This window comes from Brassica oleracea, chromosome C4, assembly GCF_000695525.1.
Source record: "Brassica oleracea var. oleracea cultivar TO1000 chromosome C4, BOL, whole genome shotgun sequence".
In the NCBI taxonomy this organism is placed as follows: Eukaryota; Viridiplantae; Streptophyta; class Magnoliopsida; order Brassicales; family Brassicaceae; genus Brassica; species Brassica oleracea.
Genome location: NC_027751.1, coordinates 7,111,971 through 7,126,924, shown reverse-complemented (window position 1 = coordinate 7,126,924; position 14,954 = coordinate 7,111,971). Strand labels below are relative to the sequence as shown.

General features: G+C 39.7%; 3 protein-coding genes, 1 long non-coding RNA gene and 1 pseudogene across 8 annotated transcripts; 2 read left to right on the top strand and 3 right to left on the bottom strand.

Annotated features, from left to right (window-relative positions):
• Positions 1 to 49: 49 nt before the first annotated feature.
• Positions 50 to 1,836, bottom strand: LOC106341940 (UDP-glycosyltransferase 73C5-like). Its single transcript, XM_013780694.1, has one exon. It carries the CDS (start codon positions 1,582 to 1,584, stop codon positions 97 to 99), a length of 1,488 nt encoding a protein of 495 aa, XP_013636148.1. The 5' UTR covers positions 1,585 to 1,836; the 3' UTR covers positions 50 to 96.
• Positions 1,837 to 6,636: 4,800 nt separating this feature from the next.
• Positions 6,637 to 8,235, bottom strand: LOC106341939 (UDP-glycosyltransferase 73C5-like). Its single transcript, XM_013780691.1, has one exon. The coding sequence runs from the start codon at positions 8,179 to 8,181 to the stop codon at positions 6,691 to 6,693; it is 1,491 nt and encodes a 496-aa protein (XP_013636145.1). The 5' UTR covers positions 8,182 to 8,235; the 3' UTR covers positions 6,637 to 6,690.
• Positions 8,236 to 8,838: 603 nt separating this feature from the next.
• LOC106341941 lies at positions 8,839 to 10,213 on the bottom strand. The gene is made up of 4 exons (XM_013780695.1): positions 9,953 to 10,213; positions 9,767 to 9,877; positions 9,563 to 9,631; positions 8,839 to 9,120 (listed from the first exon to the last, which is right to left on the bottom strand). Exons 1-4 carry the CDS (start codon positions 10,097 to 10,099, stop codon positions 9,070 to 9,072), a joined length of 378 nt encoding a protein of 125 aa, XP_013636149.1. The 5' UTR covers positions 10,100 to 10,213; the 3' UTR covers positions 8,839 to 9,069.
• Positions 10,214 to 10,700: 487 nt separating this feature from the next.
• Positions 10,701 to 13,071, top strand: LOC106337568. Of its 5 annotated transcripts, XR_001269047.1 has the most exons (8): positions 10,701 to 11,208; positions 11,316 to 11,372; positions 11,461 to 11,628; positions 11,850 to 11,943; positions 12,045 to 12,403; positions 12,498 to 12,574; positions 12,663 to 12,727; positions 12,810 to 13,071. It is a non-coding gene; the product is annotated as an uncharacterized LOC106337568 (long non-coding RNA). The 5 variants fall into 5 exon arrangements; XR_001269046.1 differs by having other exon boundaries at positions 11,850 to 12,403; XR_001269045.1 differs by having other exon boundaries at positions 11,461 to 11,943.
• Positions 13,072 to 13,561: 490 nt separating this feature from the next.
• On the top strand, positions 13,562 to 14,811 carry LOC106337979 (annotated as a pseudogene).
• The last annotated feature ends 143 nt before the right edge of the window (positions 14,812 to 14,954 follow it).

The window sequence follows — 14,954 nt, the reverse complement described above, 5'->3', positions numbered from 1 at the left end:
GCGGGACCCACATCTTTAATTATTTCAAACATTACGGTGGCCGCTTTGGTTTACTTTCGTAACATAAACGTCTATTTCTTTTAACAATGACATAAATCAATTATTGGATTGTGCTAGTTGCATTATGTCTTCTAAGAGTAATGTGATATTAGAATGAGAAGAGCCTCCTTCTTCCACAGCCTTGTGAGCTAACACTCCAAGCTCTTTGGCTCTTCTTCTTCTCTCCTTAGCATCATCACTCTCACCCATTAACTCTTCAACTGCCTTCTTCACTCCTTCTTTGTCCACCAACACTCCTATCTTCTCCTCCTCTCCCCATTTCATAGGCTGCTCAACCCCGGCTTTCACACCAGCTTTTAGCACCTCCACCACTAATTTCTCATTACAGAATTGGTCAGCAAATAGCGGCCATGTAAGAAGTGGGAGACCAAAGGTTATCCCCTCAAGAGTTGAGTTCCATCCGCAGTGTGTCAAGAATCCTCCAACAGAAGGGTGTGAAAGGATAAGCACTTGAGGTGCCCATCCTTTAATGAGAAGCCCTCTCTCTTTCACCCTTTCATCAAAACCGCTCTCCAAGATCCACACAGCAAGCTCTTTATACTTATCCCAACCTCTTATGACCCAAACGAAAGGTCTTTGAGATTCTTCTAGGCCTAGGCCAAGCTCCTTGAGCTGAGACAGAGGAAGATTGCAGACACTTCCTAGACAAACGTAGAGCACAGAACCACCTTCCTTAGAATCAAGCCATTTAAGGCACTCATCTTTATCAATATCTGATTTATTTCCTCTCTCAGCTTTATCTTCTCCCACCTTGTTGCACAAGGAAACAGGTCCAATGGACCATGCTTTACCTGACCTTGCTTCCTTGTAGTCTTTGACATAAGCAGGCTCCAGTTCTTGAAATGTGTTGACCACCACTCCATAGGATGTCTTATCAGCTTCTTTAATTCCATCCAAGAACTCCTTCCACTCTCCAGGAACATATGTTTCAACAGGAACTTGAGGTCTTGTGAATTCAACTTTGTCAGGAAAATAAGGAACGGTGAAGTACTCTTTGTCTGACTCCAAATTCTCCAAGATCTCAAGATTTTCGCGTAAAATATGCATACAGAGAAGACAAAAGCAGCACATGCCGTGGAAGAGGATCTTTGGTATATTGAACGTCTTGGCGAGTTTGCTTGTATAAAACAAACACATGTCAGAGATTAAGCAGCTTGGGGGAGGGCTCATCTCTTCCATGAGCTTCTGAACCGGTTCTTCGAGCATGTTAACCGCTTTAAAGAAAGGTATCATCAGCTCTATGGAGTCAAGCATATCTATATTCTCTTTTCCCTCTGGTATACCAGCTTCTTGAGAAGGAAACTTCACATGCACTACTTTGATGGGCAAGCCAGACTCAATGGCGCGGCTTAGAACATTCTTGAACCTCCCTGCATTGTAAGGTGTAGTGACAATTGTGATGGTCACACCGCGCTGAGCCAAGAGCCTTGCGATATCGACCATGGGAATCATGTGGCCTTGAGCCATGAAAGGGAAGAGAACAAAGTGAAGAGGACAAGACTTTTTAGCTGTTTCGGAACCCATGCTGATGATAAACTCTCAAGTTTTGTCTTGGTTCTGGATTATATTTGTGAGAGAGAGCTTATATAGAACAAAGATGCGTGGAGAGCAAAAAACAAAACTGAACAGAAGACGTAATACATGACGTAAATGAGATTTTACTTGTCAAACACATCCAAAACAGTCCACAGATTGTGTATCGCTACAAGCCATTCTTAGCTAATCCATAGCTTGTCCCTTTGTGACCCTATCTTGCATCGTTTAATGACTTTCCCTTACACAAAGAAGATAATTCAGACACAAAAACAACAACTTGGAGGCTTGTTGCATGATAGCTACATGTTCTGTAACTCCTTAAGAATTGTTACAATAAAGGCACCTAAATTAATAATTTAACCCCAAAGAGAAGTGTTTGAAACTTTAAAGATCGATTGAACTCCAATCCAATATAAACAGTCAAGAAGATAAATCCAACTTTGGACTCTTTCAAGAGTCAAGACAGCCACAAAATCACAATCAACAAAAAAAGAACAAAGGTCCAGAGCTTACAACACTTTCGTGTGAATGTTCCTTTCCCGAGTTTGGTAATGGAAATGACCACACTAGTCACAAACTCCTTATAAGATGAAAACATAAAACACATTCCACCACTATGGATCTATATTGGCAGTAACCAGGTGTAATGGGTTCTGAGTATTACCATCAATAAACATGACACAGCAGTTAGTTGCACTGACTCATCCAAATAATCAATCAACGCTAACACTAACATGAGTTGTGTAGTCGTTCATACGAGCAGATGGCAACAGAAGAGTAGCTTTTCTCAACAGCTTTCTTTCCAACGTTTCCTCCACCTCTGGTTAATTTAGTATATTACATAATGATGATAGGTGTTTCAAGGCCCCTAATCAAATGTTGTAATATATAGGATGTCAAACCAGTCCTAAGTGATTATGATGCAAAGGGAATACAAGACCATGCTTAATCTAAGTGCTACCAGTTTTTGAGATGATTTGAAACTAGATTACGTACTACCTAAAGGAGAACTCATGGGCTATGGGAATTGATCTTGGGTGATCAAGATTCAACCTAAAGGTGTCAACTTTTAACCAATCTATATCTACCTTAGGCCTAGACACAATCTTAAGCAAACTCTATCCCTAGATTAATGCTCATTTACCTAGATAACTCAAGCATCAAATTCTTTTGGTTGAATGTGACCTAAGTAATCATTAATCTCAAGTCTACTAGCCATCTTAACATATTTAACAACAAATCCCTTTGGTAAAGGATGTTAAAAGCTTAGGAGAGTTGGTTCAGGCATTTCATCAAACACCTTACGGGTATGAAATGCCTAGAGCTCAACTTTAGAGAGACCAACTCTAAAGTTGCATTACCTCTACTAGCAAGGAATAAGATTGATCTATACCTAAACACCTTAGATCTAGCTTAATCACCCTTAATCTCCCTAATCCATGAATCCAAAGATAACTACTCACTACTCTCCATGATGAGCCCAAGAATCAAAGATGATTTGGTGCTAATCATGATAAGAGATCAAGATAATCAAGCAATCACAAGAGAGAAATGATCAAGATAGGATCTTTCACCTAAAAGTTCTTTTGTGATTAGATAGAAAACAAGATAAGGTCCTACAATTAGGTCTGAAGGACCTTTATAGTAGCTTAAAGTCGAACTTGGTTTAACCCAACAAACCTGGGTTAACCAAAACACAAATTGGTAATTATTTGGTCAAACATGGAAAATGTTGACTTTCTTGACTCGCAGCGGCCACGTGAAACCGTTCCGCCTAGCCGCTGGGACACTCGCGGCGGCTTCCTTGCTTCGTCATCACACCGCTGCGACAAGTACGAACGCGGCAGGGAACGGGGTATTTTTCCAGCGGTCTCGTCACACCGCTGCGTCAGGCCGCTCCCGCACTTGGTCTCCATTTCTTGAGTCTTCATCTCGCGAGCGTCTCCAGCGGCTTCGGTACACCGCTGCGTAAGGCCGCTCCCACACTTTGTCTCCGTTTCTCAGCGCTTGCAGCGGCTTCTTGAGGGGCCAAAAGGCCGCTGGGACGTCCTTATGCCGCTGGGACACTTGAACAATGCGTCTCCTTCTCGAGAATCACCCCTTTTTGCCTCCAAACCATCTCTAAATGCTCCAAAGTCACCATTTGAAATCTCCATCACCTGATAAGGACATATGTAATGCAATGCAACCTAAACATATCTAAATGCTATCCTAAATGGTCAACATATGCAAGAATGAATGGTTAAAACAATGCAAATTGAGAAGATATCACATAATAGAATATACTATATATATTACCCCATATAATACTATATCTAGGCGACAATGTGTTTTAACTTTTTCTTATAACTACTTATAAGAAGCAGAAAAATGTAAACCTATATACCCCTCTTTTTTTTTTTTTGAACACAAATTGTTTTCATTAATCATTAACTTGCATGAGTACAATAACTAGAGGGAATTAAACATCCTCTTTAATTAAAAAGATAAACAACAACATAAGTTAAATGAGATAAACCTTCATAAAAAGTTGACAGCGAATTCGAGACGAAGCTTGAATGCATCGATAAAACCTTCACGGCCAGCTGAAAGATAGTCACATAATGTGACGTTGAAAGTCAGCTCTCACCTACGAGAAACCCAAAAGTAATCTTGGTTGCCTCTTCAGGTCCCGTAGAGACAACTACACAAGAAGACAAACCAGTAGAGAAACTAAAGCCAGAACTCAGCAATAGAACCGAGAAAGTATATCCTTTCATTGAAAGAAGGTATGAGATCCACTCCTTATGAGAGGAGGGTAGAACAAGCAACCAAGATGTTCCCGATGAATCCAACGGAAAACTCTTCATAACTAAAAGATATATCATTATGCGCAATTCAAAAGGACCAATGAATCCACCGAAAATCCTTTGCGACTTAGCCAAAATCAATGAAACTATGTCCATTTCTGAACTGTGTTTACCTGAGCTAAGCCGTGAGCTGATAATATCAGCAGTAATCATAGTGAGCCTGGCCCAAAAAGTTATCATTAGCAACCCAAAGACAAGCCAACGAACTGTTGTATGCGGTTGTGGAAAGTCGTCGACGGTATCCAAACGGCCAATGATTGAGAACGGGGGAGCATCTGGCGGTGACCCGGAGCAGTCAGCACATCTGGCGGGACAGGTCAGAGATAGCTTAAGTACTTCGTCACAGTGGCGGGTCTCGTCGATAGCACATGTCTTCGCAGCACCGGTGGAGAAATGAAATGGAAAAGGTTTGGATGGAAGAGGAGGCGGTTTCGTTTCCGGCGAGGATCTACGAACACAGAGCCTTGAGTTACAGATCTGACGCACCAGAAGTAGGAGCCACAGCACCAAGGAACACGCAGAACGGAAGTTAGTTAGATGCTCTTTAGGGCTGGGTTCGCGGGTCAACCCGCCCCGCATGACCCGCCAACCCGCGGATCGACTCTATTTTTTAAACTCAAAATTCCGATCGATTTTTTAAACTCAAAATTCCGACCCGCATAACCCGCGAAAGAAAAATCGTAAACCCGCATCCGCCCCGCTAAGATTGCGGGTAACCCGCGGGGCCCGCAGATAATATTAAATTTAATAAATAATTATTTTTATTATCAATTATTTACTTTTTATAATAAAAATTATACATTTATAATTTAAATTATATAATTTTCATTAATTTATATATTTTTTACATATTTTCATTTTTATTTTTATTTATTTTAAAAAAATTTAGAAAAAAATAATATTTTTTTTATTTTACGGGTCGGCGGATATCCGCGACTCAAATTTGGTTGACCCGCACCCGCCCCGCTAAAAATCGACTCAACCCGCACCCGCACCCGCATGCTGAAATTTGTAAATCGATCGACCCGCACCCGCCCCGCGGCGGGTCAAACGGGGCGGGACCCGCGGGTAATGACCCATATTCCCAGCTCTAAGTAATGGTGGAGACGAACAATGCGGCAGTCGCGTCGGAGACGAACGGAGCAGCAGTCGCGGCGGAGACGAACGGAACAGCAGCAGCGATGGAAATAGAAGCAGACTTGAAACGAGGCATCAAGGGAGACGGACGAAGACGACGCCGGCGAGCTAGGTCGCTGCCGGCGTCGACGAAACTAAGAAGAAACTGCGCTTCGATTTCCGTGGCAGGGAGAGACGAGCTAGGGCGAACTTTTATTTTTATACCCCTCTTATAATAACTTCTAATCACACTTTAGCTCAAGAAAACAAGAGCTTCAAAATCTCCGCTGAGGTACTGACTAATATTGAAACAAATGAATATATATCAAATTCAGACACAAAAGCAATAACATGTCGTGTCTTTTTACCTTCACAAAGCAACTTCAGCTCTTTTCCCACTGGTTCCAAGAAATTAAGATCAACTTCAACAGGTCACACCTATACAGAGATCAAACAAACGTGATGAAACAACTGCTACACAATCCAAACCTCATTAACGCAAAAACCTTTCCTTTACTCTAACCATACAACCATCATCAGTCTTTACAAAGACTCCAATCAAGCTTGCCCCACGGCAATATCTATCAGAGCCAGCAAAAATCAACTTCAATGTTATACAACAGTGTTTTATTAAATTCTTTTTTCAATTTTCAACTATATATATATATATATATATATATATATATATATATATATTTGTTATATATGTGTCTTCATATAATGTTATACAAGATCCTATTAGTGCATTTTGTATGATATAATATAACTGTGTTTTGATTTTAATTATAGCATCATATATGAAAAAGATTCTATAGATAATGAGATGATAAGACTTTTAAGAATTAGATCAAACAAAGATTAGAAAGGTGAATGCAAAAAGGAGCAATATAGAAAATGAGTGAACAAAAACAAAAGGAAGCTGATGATATCAAACTTCTATGACAGATTTATATTTAATTTACTTGGTTGACAATCCACCAAAAATTCTAGTTGTTCATAAAAGTTTTTAGATATGTTTAAAATAAGTTTAACCTAACTTTATGGACGTGTTGGACTAAGTCTCCTATCCTCCAAATAAAGCAAATAAAGAATGTATAAATATTTGTATTTCTTTGAACAATGACATAAATCAATTATTGGATTGTGCTAGTTGCATTATGTCTTCTAAGAGGGAAGTGATATTAGAATGAGAAGAGCCTCCTTCTTCCACAGCCTTGTGAGCTAACACTCCAAGCTCTTTGGCTCTTCTTCTTCTCTCCTTAGCATCATCACTCTCACCCATTAACTCTTCAACTGCCTTCTTCACTCCTTCTTTGTCCACCAACACTCCTATCTTCTCCTCCTCTCCCCATTTCATAGGCTGCTCAACCCCGGCTTTCACCCCGGCTTTTAGTACCTGCACAACTAGTTTCTCATTGCAGAATTGGTCTGCAAATAGAGGCCATGTAAGGAGTGGTAGACCAGAGGTTATCCCCTCAAGAGTTGAGTTCCATCCGCAATGTGTCAAGAATCCTCCAACAGAAGGGTGTGAAAGGATAAGTACTTGAGGTGCCCATCCTTTTATGAGAAGCCCTCTCTCTTTCACCCTTTCTTCAAAGCCGCTCTCTTGGATCCACACAGCAAGCTCATTATACTTTTCCCAACCTCTTATGACCCAAATGAAAGGTCTTTCAGATTCTTCTAGGCCTAGGCCAAGCTCCTTGAGCTGAGACAAAGGAAGATTGCAGATACTTCCAAGACAAACATATAACACCGATCCTTCTTCTTTAGCATCAAGCCATTTAAAACATTCATCTTGACCAATGACCGCCTTGTTTCCCCTCTCAGCTTTATCTTCTCCTATCTTGTTGCACAAGGAAACAGGTCCAATGGACCATGCTTTACCTGACCTTGCCTCCTTGTAGTCTTTGACATAAGCAGGCTCCAGCTCTTGAAATGTGTTGACTACCACTCCATAGGATGTCTTATCAGCTTCTTTGATTTCATCCAAGAACTCCTTCCACTCTCCAGGAACATATGTTTCCACAGGAACCTGAGGTCTTGTGAATTCAACTTTATCAGGAAAATAGGGAACGGTGAAGTACTCTTTGTCAGACTCCAAACTCTCCAAGATCTCAAGATTTTCGCGTAAGACATGCATACACAGAAGACAAAAGCAACACATGCCGTGGAAGAGGATCTTTGGTATATTGAACGTCTTGGCGAGTTTGCTTGTATAAAACAAACACATGTCAGAGATTAAGCAGCTTGGTGGAGGGCTCATCTCTTCCATGAGCTTCTGAACCGGTTCTTCGAGCATGTTAACCGCTTTGAAGAAAGGTATCATCAGCTCCATGGAGTCGAGCATGTCGATATTCTCTTTTCCCTCTGGCATGCCAGCTTCTTGAGATGGAAACTTCACATGCACTACCTTGATGGGCAAGCCAGACTCAATGGCACGGCTTAGAACGTTCTTGAACCTCCCTGCATTGTAAGGCGTTGTGACAATGGTTATGGTCACACCGCGCTGAGCCAAGAGCCTTGCGATATCGACCATTGGAATCATGTGGCCTTGAGCCATGAAAGGGAAGAGAACAAAGTGAAGAGGAGGATAAGATTTTTGAGCTGTTTCGGAACCCATGCTGATGAATCAGCTAAAAGAGCTTTAAAGTTTTGTTTTGATTCTTGATTATATTTTGTGAGAGCTTATATAGAAACAAAGATGCGTGGAGAGCAAAAAGAAACTTAACTGTAGACGTAAGAGATGACGTAAAACAGATTTTACTTGCTGGACACATCCAACCAAGTCCACAGATTGATGTTACTACAAGACATTCTTAGCCAATCCATAGTTTGTCTGTTTGTGACCCTATCTTGCATCCTTTACAAAAGCAACAACTTGGAGGCTCGCTAGCCACATCTACTGCAACTTTTATGAATTGCTGCAATAAAGGCAGTGCACTAAGTGATATTGAATTTGTGTTTGAAACTTTAAAGATAGATTAAACTCTAATATAAAGCAGTAGAGGAAGATAAATACAACTTTGGACTCTTTTCAAGACAGCTATAAGAAGCTTCATAAATCACAATCAACAAAAGAGGAGCAGAGGTCCAGAAGCATACAACACTTGTCGTGTGAATGTTTCTTTCCTGAGTTCGGTAATTTAGATTACCACACTAGTCACAGTTTCCTTCTAAGATAAAAAAAAAAAACATAAAACACTTCACGACTCCAGAACTTTTTGGCAGGAACCGTTTTGAAGCTCTTTGATAGAGGAATAGCAAAAAGAGTATCTAATAAAGCTTGAAGAACATTGGAAGAAACTTTAAGAATATTATTCTTAAAAACAGTAATTCAAACCAATGATTTGATAGCATATAGATTTTTTTCTGTAACAATATTCAAAGGTTATACACACACCATATTCAGCTTTGCTCAGATCATATATCTTTATCTGCCTGTAATACGTTCCGCAATTCCAAAACTCTAGCCGTAGAAGAACCTTGACAAGTACATAACCAGTTGTGCTTAACGGTCGATGAAGGACTTATTCATCAGGTCAACAGCATTATCCATGAACTGCAGTATCAGAGGTACAACAGAGAGAATCAATTGTTAAATCGCACCCAAAATTGAGAGAAAACATGAATGATAATCTTTATGACTGAGAGAAAACATAAATGATAATCTTAAAGTGTTACAAAACAGTAAAATATGTACAAAATGCTTATGTAACCAATTCGTTCGTGCTATGTTCTGAGCACATTTAATTACTATTTACGATAAAGAAGGCTAGGCCAGAAACGATCCCAGGGTTTGAGTCACACTAAGCCCCACCTGTTTAAACCAGCTAGCCCATCTATGATCTTGATATAGAAAATCCTAAACCCCTCTTAGAAAAACACACTAGCCTCAAGCAAACAAGAGCTTTAACATGTCCTCTGAGATACTGAATAACATTGGCACAAGTAAATACATCTGATTCAGACACAAAAGCAAATAACATGTCATGTCTCTTTACCTTCCCAAGCATCTTCAGCTCTTTCCCCACTGGTTCCAAGAACTTAAGATCAACTTCAACAGGCCACACCTACACAGAGATCAAACAAACATAATGAAACAACTGTTAAACGCAAAAAAAAAAAAAAAAACTTTCCTTTACTCTACCATCAATCTTTCTAAAGCTCAAACATTTATAAAGCAAAGTAGTCCTCAAGAGTGTAACCTTAACACCAAGAAGGCGAAGAGGCGTGACTTGACCAGGAACAACGCATTCAGGTCCTGCAGATTCAAGCACTGCTTCCATCGCCAAACCACCTCCCACTGGATTCGGATGCTGCAGAGAAGAATCACGCAATCAAAACGCAATTGAGTCTCCAAATCTGTTAACAATCAATCAAAAAGGCAAAACCTTCATGACGGCAATGGCGTAATCTGTCTCTGGGCTCTGAGAGATGGAAAGAACCGGTGAGCGGCTGATTCGAGGGACTGGCTTTACTGAGGAGACGCGCCACGGTGCGTCCTCGGCGAGTGTTGCTCCTCCTCCTTTCTTCGCCATTTTTCACCTAAAACGATTATCTTCTTTCTGGATAGGATTAGAAAGAAAGGTTTATGTGATTACGAAAGTGAGAGAAGCTTTGTGGTCAGCTTTGGGATTGTGTTCGTGTGCTTGTTAAAAGAGATCCTCCATTTTTTCGGTTTCTCCTTCAACTATAGACCCCTTGTTAAGCATTTAATTACGGCACTGCCACTCTCGTTATCGGGCTTAAACGTGGCCCATTTAATAGAAGAGAAGAAGACAAAGGACCATTCTCAAAGACGTCTCAGCCCTATTAGGGATGTGGCCCAACTCTATTCTGTTTATTATAAGCCCAACTCTATTTTAACCCAGCCCTATTTTAACCCTATACAAATACAAAGACTTGAACCATTAGCTTAGCTTCTTCTTTCTACCAAACCACTCTCATTTACTAAACTTACAATCAAACTCGAACCATATCTTATACAATAAAGTGGAGTTGTCTCTCTCCTCAGTCCTCCACATCAGCAATCACCTATGGGCATTTTTCCACACGTGGCATGCTCATTTCGAAGTTTCAATCGTTTTTATATTCTGTTTCTCGACTATGTGAAGGGCCCAATTAAAACTCTCTCTCTAGCTGATGTTGGGCTTCTAAAAGTAAGTTTTTGAGCCAGTAGATGGCTCTATCGTCGTCCCTTGGCTTACCCTATCAACCACATACTCCATGAATTCGCCGATGTAACGTTTCCTCTGATCATTCAAACTTTGCAATTAAGCTTGCTATTTATGAACCCTAAACCTCTACTTCCCACTACATGCCATTAATTTCTCTAATCCCTGCTCTTTTGCCATTATCTAATCTTCTCCTATAATCACGCATGCGAGCATCCAGAAATCTCATCACTCAAACCTCTTTCTTACTATTTCTCTCCTACAAACACAGAACCGGCGATTAAAAGTTCAACAGCATGTCCCTTTAACTTTTCACTGTCTAAATTCCCATCATACATCTTCACTCCTTTGCTGGGCCACTTGTCTGACTGTGTTTGACGGGCTCGCCATGATTCGTCACCAGAAAATAGAGAGGTCGGGGGTGGAGTCTAGGATCATCATCGCCACAAACATCAAGCCCAAATTCGTAAGAGGTCCCCTTTTCCACTTCTAATGTTTAACCTTCTTATTATACAACATCTAACTCTGCATAACCAAGATGTTTGATAATGCTTCCACCTTCTATCTCCGCTGTCTCCAGGTTGCATATTCCTTAAAGGCAACATATACGACACACTTCTATCTCCGCTGTCTCATGGTTGATTTCTCTACTTCCCTATTCATTGTTCAGTATTTATGACGGAAATTGCAAACTAATTTCTTCTTCTCTTATAATATCTCATTAGGTATGTGTTTGTTCTCAACGGTTGAGGGATTTGTAACTTAAATTTAAACCGTCTGAAAATAAAATTCATAGAAGATGAGAAAGAGGTCGGATCAGAGGTCGAGGAGAGGTTTGCTTGGATCTTTTCTGCATCCACATCGAGCTTTACCAACATAATGGGATGGACAAGGTTTGGTTCCAAGGATGATTAAATTGTGTTTATTATTTTGTGATTTAACATGAAGTCTGTGAGTAATCTATTGAAAGCCAGAAAGCTGCAGCGTTACAAAGTTTTTCTATACATATACTAGAATAAGGGTGGATACGAGGAATAAGAATAGAGAATATTAGTAGAGTTACTGCTTCGAAATGACCAAAACAGAGACTTAAGACATGTATGTGTGCCATCAGGATGCCTTGATTGTGTTATGACCCATATGTTTTCATTTGATGAGGGCTTTGCTATCTTGATGAATGGAATGTGGAGAGAGAGAGATGGAGGAGGGTAATCTTACATTTCTCTATTTCCAAAATGAGAAGTGGTTTGTATTATGGGTGAAAATGATTTCTTCTCTTCAGCCAATCCAATGCTTTTTAAAATTTTAGAACTGCCGAGGTGTGAGGGTAGAGTAGAGAGCACAGCTCTTGGCTGAAGGTGCAGCTGATGAGTTAATTTGCTTTAGCTGGTAGTATGATTATGTCATGTTCAATTCGTAACATCCATGTGTTTGTGGAATACAAGTGTTACTTCTAAAATTTGATTTTGTAGGCTTCTAACTTATTATCTTATCAGCAAATTCCAGTTTCTAGCCAATTAGATGGTCCCTCAGTGTTCAATCCCAGTAAAAGCCAAGGCTTTGATGACTGGGGCTTAGAACAAGCAGCCTAACTGTTGTCGTGTGCTGGCGGAAAACTTTGCAGTCAAGAAGGAAAGGATGAATGCAGTTTCAAAGATCAGATTTGTTGTACGTTTTCTTCCTTCACTTCTGTCCTTATAATGGAACATTTGATTTAACACATAGATGAAGTGATTTCCCCTGCATTTGCATTGATTATCAGGGAGACATTGTTGACACAGATTCCAATTGCTTAACAGTTCATGAAACCAAACTTAAGGTCAGACACTTATGGTTTAGGTACGTGCAATCTGAATTGTCTGAGTTCTCTCTGTAGCAAGACACTAAGACTGATCTATAACTGTGTTGTTGCGGGTTGACTTGACAGCCTGTGTTGAAAAGCATAAATTTGTGTTTTATGATATGCTTGATGGGGAAGTATCAAAAGATGAGGTAAATTCTGTTTAGAGTAATTAGGCTCGGTGGGTACTCTGGTAGTGATAAAATATTTACTATGAAGCTTTTGTCTCTGAAGGTTTCAAGGGATATCCTAAGGTTAATGCACTACACATATAGAAACCAAGGGTTTCAGTTGTTTCTCAGCTTCTTTGAAATCCACGGAGGAAAGCGTTATGATCTCCTCAAAGAGAGGAAATCAGTTGAGAAGCACGTTGTTATCTTATTTTGGCTGCTTTGCACATAAAAACAATTATAGTATTTGCCTGGGCGTGCTTGATGTGTAGATATTACATTTTTTTTTGAAACACTGATATTACAATTCATATGTAAAAAATTAGTAGTACAAATTATTTGGTTTCATATTCATCATTTTTATTTATCAATTGTTACGTAGAAGGTTTTAAAAAAAATAACAAAACAGGTTTAGAAGGATCCATTTGTGTTAAACATTCATGTGCAAAGCAAACAATATGTAACATAAAAAGACATAGGTCTAAACAAATAATGTAACTGCTGCATACCCTATATCGACTCCAATATTATATAATTTTAATAAAGTCTCCCTTACTAAAACATCGTTTCTTATGCAAACGGATCAAAGCTACAGATTTCTACATTTATTTTCATCTTAACTTTGTAGCTCTATGCTTAGTTTCCACCTTTATTCTTTATTAAAACTGAAAGGAAAAATTACGCCAATTCTAAGATGGTCCAATCATTGACTTTATAAAATTCGGTGTTGGTGGATGAGGCGGTGACGGTGCAGGGGGACCTCACGGCGGTGCAGCATCAGCGGCTTTGGACAAACACTGGGTTCCGGGAACTCTAATGTTATTGGGGATAACTTTTTGTTGTGCCGGTTTCTTCATTCTATAAGTGAATACCAATTAATACATAGTTCCCGGTTTACTTATTAACCATAGAAAATATCTACGGGTTCTGTCTAGCTAGGCTGTGCGCTTCATTGAACGTTTTTCAAGAGAATATAGGTTTTGTTAGTTACGGCCTATATGTGATACTCATTCTTTTCACCTACGGAAAGTATCGGAACGCTCGGATTCAACTTACTTGCTACATTTTTTAATTTCTTGGTGTATATTAACGTTTTAACCATTCCCAATCAATACATTCTGAATACATGTAACGTTACAACGTAAATGTTATCGTACAAGAAAAAATAATAAATGTCAAATTATAGCTTCCGCTAACTCTATGAAAACACTTTTATAAACGTTACAATCCACTAAATCTGAGAAAACCAAACACCATACATCGTCCTCATTATTATATAAACAAATCCTCAAAGCAAACCACGCCCAGAAACATCCTAAGAAAATAAAAACTCTAGAGTTTTCATCAGTTTCCACGAACCCAAAACAACCTATCATGCTTACACTTGAATCCATGCCTGAAGACATGCGTCTTTTTATTGTTTCCAAGATGGCCTCCACATCCCCCATCGACTACTTCCATACGATCATTACCTGCAAACGCCTCAGCTTCGGTCCTGACAACTACTCTGTTGCTAAAGCTCTCAACCTCTCACCTCTGGTCAACCAGCCTTCTCTAGCTAACCGGTACCAACTTTGGTGGACAGATGCCTCGAAACCAAGAATATTGATGCCCACTTTGTTAAAGGTATGCTTGAATACTTCGAATCTCAAAATCAGATCATAGGTCTACATCACATCCACATAGCCTCAAAGGGTGGTCACGTCCAAGGAACGTACGTTTACGGTGTTCTCCTCATGGCCATCGGCGAGACTGAGAACGGAGTGAAAATCATCAACAAACTCACTGATGATAAAGGTATTTCAGTGGTGGAAGATTGCATGGCGAATTTCCAGCGTTCTATGGAACGCCCCTTTCTTCACATGAAAGAGACCTATGTGAGTTCAATGAAGAAAATGTGGCCACATCTAAACTGCCATCCTCAAGAGGGAGCTGACACCGCAGTCTGCTCCAACTGTTTCCACTTCTTTTTGCTGACCAAGTTCTACAAGACGATGCTGGGTTTCAATGATCTCCTGGATTAAAGAACATGCTATACACCCAAACGTTCTTTGCGTTAAGACGTTCACGTTCTTCATAACCTTTTAATTTCTCATTTTGGATTTGTGGTACACGTTAAAGATTTGAGTTGATTTTCAATTTGTAATCCTTGCTTAGTTTGTTTCCATTTTGCATTTTCTTTTAAAGTAATTTTTAAAATAATACAAAA

Bases quoted from the DNA above. Each gene is read 5' to 3' on its own strand.
- LOC106341940 (XM_013780694.1), bottom strand. From the start codon at position 1,584: ATGGGTTCCGAAACAGCTAAAAAGTCTTGTCCTCTTCACTTTGTTCTC.
- LOC106341939 (XM_013780691.1), bottom strand. From the start codon at position 8,181: ATGGGTTCCGAAACAGCTCAAAAATCTTATCCTCCTCTTCACTTTGTT.
- LOC106341941 (XM_013780695.1), bottom strand. From the start codon at position 10,099: ATGGCGAAGAAAGGAGGAGGAGCAACACTCGCCGAGGACGCACCGTGG. The intron at 9,878-9,952 runs GTTTTGCCTTTT...TCTTCTCTGCAG, and splicing joins ACGCCATTGCCGTCATGAAG to CATCCGAATCCAGTGGGAGG. The intron at 9,632-9,766 runs GTTACACTCTTG...ATCTCTGTGTAG, and splicing joins TTCGCCTTCTTGGTGTTAAG to GTGTGGCCTGTTGAAGTTGA.